Raw genomic sequence first — 6,508 nt, 5'->3', positions numbered from 1 at the left:
AGCTTTGACACAGTTTTTGACACAGTTTTTTTGCTCTTGATTTAGTTTTCAAAACAAAACTATGTCAAAGAAAAAATTTTTTTTCAGTTTCAATTTTTTGGCAGTTTTGAGTTATAAAATGATTAAAAATGATAAATTAGAGCCCTCTGACAAATTTTTAGCAATTTGAAGAATTTTTTTCCAACTCTTAAAGCCATTTTTGGACATTTTTATGCAAATAACGTTCCATCTCCCCCAAAAAATTTTCATAAACGCGCAACAAACCATAGAGCTGGCCCATGATCATGTAGTTACAAAATAAAAATTATTAAATTTAAGTGATGAGTAGTGAATATTCTCCATGCCACACATATTCACTATCACATGCAACATAAAGATAAGTAGATAAATGTGTTTTAACAATATACAATTTTTTATGTTTTTTTCAGCGTTGCTGTTGATTTACATGTATGTTGCTCGTGTATCGTAAAAAAAATTTAAAAAAATGTGACTTTATGAATTATTGCTTCCGGATCGTTGACTCTACAAGACCTCATAGAAGAGACTGAAACCACTTTCGGGCTTATCCTCGTCGTACAGCGTGTCACTGTTAAAAGTCATCACAAAAGGTCCCGTGGTTTTCGATGTTATTGCATTCGCCATCAAACTTCGCCCGCAAAATCGCTCGACACGGAAGCCATTTGACAGTTCAGATCCCGGAATTTGCAGAAAATCTTCGGATTGGGATGGTTCAGGAACAGGAGAAAGACAATCTGTGTCTGTTCCGTTGAAATCGTCTTCGGCATAAGACATTTCAAAGAAAGTTGAAGAGATTCTGAAACGAAAATTCGATTAAAAATTATTTTTTCGGAAGAATTGTTAATAAAAAATTACTGAATGATGCTTTTAGCTTCGGGTTTTTTGATGCAAATGGAGTAAGAAGTGTTTCCTAAATACGGTCCGATGCCATATTGATAGTTGAAAGACTCGATGACGCCTTGTCTCGCTGTGAAATATTGCAAACAATGTGTCGGCGGAAGATCTTTGTCATTGCAATCGATTTGGGTCATCTTGATATTCCATTCCGGCGCTTTAAGATCAACTCCTTCGCGATTCATTGTGTTGAATGTTACAGTTATTGAACGAGACTTTGTGTCAGGGTACGAGAGGTAAACTGAAATTTTAATTTTTTTTTTTTGTAAATCAAGAAATTAATTTTAATTCGATTTTTTTATAAAAATATAAAAAAATATATATTCTTTTTAAGAAATTCAATTTAATAAAAAATTTATTTTTTTTTATTTAAAAATTTTTATTAAATAATTCCAAAATTATATTTATTTTTTTTAACTTTTAAAATTAAGTTATTAAAAATTTATAAATTTAATTGAATAAAAATTCTCAATTAAAAAAAAAAATTCAACAAAAATTAAATAGATTTTAAAAATGTCTTAAAAAAAAATAAAGAATAATAAAAAGTTTATTGATTCATTTTTTAAATTAAATTATTTAATTGAATTAATTTAAATAATTAATAATTTAATAATTAATAATTTTAATATTTTTAAATTAAATTTATTTTTAAATATTTTTTTAATTTATATAATTTTAAATTAATTTAATTTTTAAACTATTTTAAATAAATAATTTTTTTTAAATATTCTCATTAAATGAAATTTGAATTAAATTAATTTTTTTAAATATAATCTTTTAAATATTTTTTTAAATTAGGTATATTGATATTAAATAAAAAATTCAAAATTAAAAAAATATTTTTAAATTTAATTTAATTTTTTTAATTATTAAAATTTAACGAAAATAATTCCAAATTTATTTAAAAAGAAACTACAAATTTTAATAAACTTACTATGCTCTCCAGGATTCTCTCCGCATAAACTAATCCCATCGGCAGTCATTTTATCAACAACACAACTTGGAAACGGCTCAATTGTTGGTTGTGCGAGCGAAAATTTATTAAATTCCAGTTTAATCATACAAACTTTGCTCGAAGTTGGCTTAAATTTGTACACACACGACTCTGGAATCTTTTTTGGATTGGAAAATGTCAATCTTCGATGCGATGAGGAGCCTCCGCAACGTATAAAAGTGCCCGAAACTTGCAAAAAGTACAACGAAAGGAGACAAAAAATAGCGCGAATCATTTTTAAGAAGTTTTTTGTACGAACGATTCTTGTAAACTGAGAAAATTTGACGACTTTGACGCTTTTAAAAGGAAATTTTCGGCAAACTTTTGACATGAAACATCAATTAAAGCGCCCATGAGCCAATTTCACGATCAAGTTTATCAACGAAAGAGACAAGATAAGGCCTCGATCGACGATGGTTGCGATAAAAGTGTGACTCAAGTAGGTCAGATGCGCTGCAAATCCTTCTTCGTAGGAGAGAGAAATTCATCATAAGCCGGAAATTAGGTGATAATTCAGAAGAATACAAATCACGAATGTTACAAGCGCAAACAGAATAAATTTATCAGATATTAAAGTATTTATTGGAAGAATCGACGAACGAACACGAAGGAGAACGTTGTAAGTGTAAATGCTTGTTTGGTGATTTTTATTTTATTTTTATGTTCGGTGCTCTAGTTTGTTGTGCCGCGCGCACACACACGACGACAAGTAACTCGTACAAGTAAACAACAACAATTTTTTTTATATCTCGCATCATCATCATCAACATTGTGTCGTCGTCGTCGTCGTGCGTTGAAATCAAACCAATATTGATTGAGTAAATATTTGACGATTTGCCTTTTAATATCATTCCATTCAGTCCGTGTGTGAAGAAGAGAGAGCGAAATGAGATGAAATGCGAGATAATCAGAAACAAGTAAGTGTGATTAGAAGAACGGAGGAAATGAGGAGGTGCAAAGCATCATATCAGCAAAAGACAAACAAAATTATAACCACGCACAAACATCGAAAATAAAACAAGAAAAAAAGTAATATGTATGGGAGAAATTTTTGAATTAGCAAAATGGCAAATTTTTAAATTTATATCATTTTAAGATTTTTTTTCCATTAAATTATTCAAATTTTTTAATCAAATTACGATAAAAAATAATTTAAAAAAAAAAAAAAATAATTTCAAAAAATTTTTAATTTATTTTACAATTTATTTTTAAAAAAAATTTATTTTTTTTTTTTTTTCATTTTTTATTATATTTTTTTATTGTTATTTTTTTCATAAAACTTTTACATTTAAATTTTTAAGATTTGCCTTATATGTGTTTAAAAAAAACTTTTAAAATAATTTCTAAAATTTTTGAAAAAATTGTTGAGAATTACAATTTAAAAATTTTCTGTATAAAATTTGAAAGTCGCTTTTCTGCTAATTTAAATTATTTTTTATTATTTTTTAGAGACCAAAATTTAAATTTAAATCAACGATATGACGAATAACAAAAATCGGGGAATACAAAATTAAATTAATCGACTAATTTTGACGAAGTAGAAAGGTTGATTTATCGCAAAATCGATTTTTGATCATTTTGAGTTGAAGTCATGTACAAAATTTTTCCCAAGCTGAACGGAAAGAGGTAAGAAAATTATATTTTTAGTATCAAGGCTTTCAGAAAAATTGATTTTATATCAAGCAAAGTCAATTTTTTAACAATTTGGGATTTTTCTTGTATACATTTATTTTTTTGGAAAGTTATCTAAATATTAAAAAATATTCATTTTTAATTTTATTTTTAATAATTTTTGAATTATTTAATAATTTAATAATTTTTTTATTTTTAATAATATTTTTAATTTTTTTTTTTTTATTTATTTATTTTTTAATTTATTTTTTTTTATTAATTTTCGATCAAGATTTTTAATAAAAAAAAACTCAAATATGACAAATGTAAAGAAATTTTTTTTTCGAATCAAATTTTAAGTTTTTAGTCAAAAATAGCTCGTTGAAGAGAATTTTTATAAAAAATTATTTTATTTAAATATTAATAAAAAAAATAAAATTAATTAATTATTTAAAATTTTTTAAGAAAATTCACAAAAATTCATAAATTTAATTGAAACATCATAAAAAAGTCATTTTTTATATAAAACGCCTTCATTTTGTTTTCACCTGTTCGTTAAATATACATATCAATAAACTATCACGAAGGAAGGTGTAATAAAAATAATCACGAATAACGAAAAGAAGAAAAAAAAATACAAAATGGCGCTCAAGTCAATTAAAGTCCGTGTCTACACAAAATATCGACAATCGCGTGTTTTGTTATAACGCTTTAATAACTTACCTGTAGGCACATGAATCCATTGTTGACATCTCATCGCAACTAACTAGAAAAATAAATTTACGTGTGTATGAGTAGAAAAGCGAGGGCAGCCAATCGTGACGTGAAACCATTTTTAAATGAATGAATTTTGTGTTTTGTGCGACTCTCGATGACAGTTTTAAAGCTTGTTCTATTTTTTTTTTTTTTTTTTTTTGAGAAAAGCTTATGCATTGCTGAACAACCTTTAACACATAATTTAACACTCATTTTCATTATTTTCAGGCGACGCACGACCCACATTCGCAAAAAAAAAAAGAAATTTGACAAGGATTTGACAGGTCATTCATTTTCCGAAGGAGTTCTTTCCGAATTTTTGTGTGTTTCTAATTTAAATTCTATTTTTTTTTTACAATTTTAGGTGTTCTCGAGGGAAGAGCGGAGAATCGATCGACCATGACATGTCGTGAATGGAGAGATAAACGTTCCGCTTCATAAAGTTTTTAAAGTCTTTATGATGTGTCGTCGCTCATTGTCGCTCGTGAATGCATTTATGATGATTTTTCACTCCTTTTTTGTCACACAGGACGAACTTTTATATTGTTTCAATGCCCCAAGGAGTTTTCCGACGTCGTCGTTCATCACTCTTCGCTCCGATTGCGATACAAAAAGCCACCGAGAACGACAGGAAGTGTGAAAAGGGAACGCTTGATGATGTGCAAAGGATGTTTGCTCTACAAATTAACGCATAAAATGACCAACATTCGAGCCGACATTCGATACAAATGGAACGCAAAAGGGTGAGCAAGACGATAATCGAACATCGGAAAGATTTTAGTCGCAAATTAACTCAAATTAACGACTTCTTCTCTCCGTATCTCTCTGTCGGTCGTCATTAAATGACATTAGAACTAAAGTAATTATTTGTCTTTTTGCCTTCAAAAGTGCGTGCGCTACATTATATATCGTTCGCCAAACCACACATTAGCTGAAATTGTAGCAGAACGCAATGAGAGACTTAATTTGGATTTGTTTGCATTTAATGTTGTTTATTTGTAATCTAATGTGAGGGAGATTGACATTAAATAATGTGATAAATATTGATCGGTTTTACGGGAAATTTGCTCATTTTTTGTGTGTTGCGGGATTTTTCGTGATTAATTTTAGCAACTTGTTTGGGAAAAATCAACTTACCTTGTTAACAAATGGATTTTGAAGCATTTTTCGAAAAACTTGTAATTTTTTCGAACACTTTCGAAAATTTGAAGAGATTTTCGAACTTCTTTCGATGATTTGAGATTTTTTTTTTTTTAAATTTTTCGAAAGTTTGAAATATTTTTCGAACATCTTTCGTTGATTCGAGAAATTTTTTAAAAAACTTCGAATATTTAATAAGTTTTTTCGAACACTTTTTTCGAAAATCTTTCAAAGATAGGTACAAGTAAATTTTTACAAAATGGAGAATTTTTGAAAATTATTTTGAGTTCGAAAAAATTCGAAATCGAAAAAATTTTTTTTAATATTTTCAATTTAATTTTTTTTTAAATTAAAAAACATTTTTTTTTTTTGATTATATATTTCTCATTTTTTTTTGTATTTTTTTTTCACTTTATTATTGTTTAATATTTCAATTTTTTTAAATTTCTTCCTATTTTCTTTTCTTTCATTATAATTCATCACATTTATCAATTTTTAATTTTAACTTTTTTTTTTGTTTTTTTTATTCATCAAGTAAATCGACTTCATTTTTTTATTATTAATTAATTTTGATCAAGTTAACCAAGACAATTTTGATTTTTTTACTATTTTTGTTTGGTCTTTATTATTAACATTATTATGTATTGAAAAAAATATTAAACAAAAAATTTTTATATTATATTGCTATTTATGTGTATTTTATATTAATATTTAAATATGTATGATGTTTAAAAAATTAATTATATATATTATTAAAAATTTTTTCGGAGGATTTGTTAAAACAAATTAAAGTTTAAAATAATGTTTTGGCCATTTCGTTTGGATTTATCTTGGTTTTTGGTCATATATATGTTTTTTTAATAATACGATTTAACTTGTATTGTTATTATAATTATTAATTTAATTATAATAATAATATTAATTCATAAATAAATTTTCCTAACTACATCGACTAAATGTTAATTTTATTATTATTAATTATTAATAATATATGTTTTTCAATGTATCAATGTTATACATTGTTTCGACCATACATTTTTTTTTATTTTTTACCCATATGATTTACACGTTCATTCATGTTTATTATTATTTTTC

General features: G+C 26.0%; 1 protein-coding gene across 1 annotated transcript; it reads right to left on the bottom strand.

Moving 5' to 3' along the window:
* Positions 1-522: 522 nt before the first annotated feature.
* On the bottom strand, positions 523-2,141 carry LOC134832601 (uncharacterized). Its single transcript, XM_063846683.1, has 3 exons — positions 1,847-2,141; positions 874-1,153; positions 523-814 (listed from the first exon to the last, which is right to left on the bottom strand). The coding sequence occupies exons 1-3, from the start codon at positions 2,139-2,141 to the stop codon at positions 523-525; spliced, it is 867 nt and encodes a 288-aa protein (XP_063702753.1).
* Between the last annotated feature and the right edge of the window lie 4,367 nt (positions 2,142-6,508).

This window comes from Culicoides brevitarsis, chromosome 2 (genome assembly GCF_036172545.1).
Source record: "Culicoides brevitarsis isolate CSIRO-B50_1 chromosome 2, AGI_CSIRO_Cbre_v1, whole genome shotgun sequence".
Classification (NCBI taxonomy): Eukaryota; Metazoa; Arthropoda; class Insecta; order Diptera; family Ceratopogonidae; genus Culicoides; species Culicoides brevitarsis.
Note: the sequence above shows the minus strand (reverse complement) of the source record. Positions and strands in the feature narration are given on the sequence as shown.

Bases quoted from the DNA above. Each gene is read 5' to 3' on its own strand.
- LOC134832601 (XM_063846683.1), bottom strand. From the start codon at position 2,141: ATGATTCGCGCTATTTTTTGTCTCCTTTCGTTGTACTTTTTGCAAGTT. The intron at 1,154-1,846 runs GTAAGTTTATTA...TTAAAATTTCAG, and splicing joins AGAGAATCCTGGAGAGCATA to TTTACCTCTCGTACCCTGAC. The intron at 815-873 runs GTAATTTTTTAT...TTTTCGTTTCAG, and splicing joins GAAGCTAAAAGCATCATTCA to AATCTCTTCAACTTTCTTTG.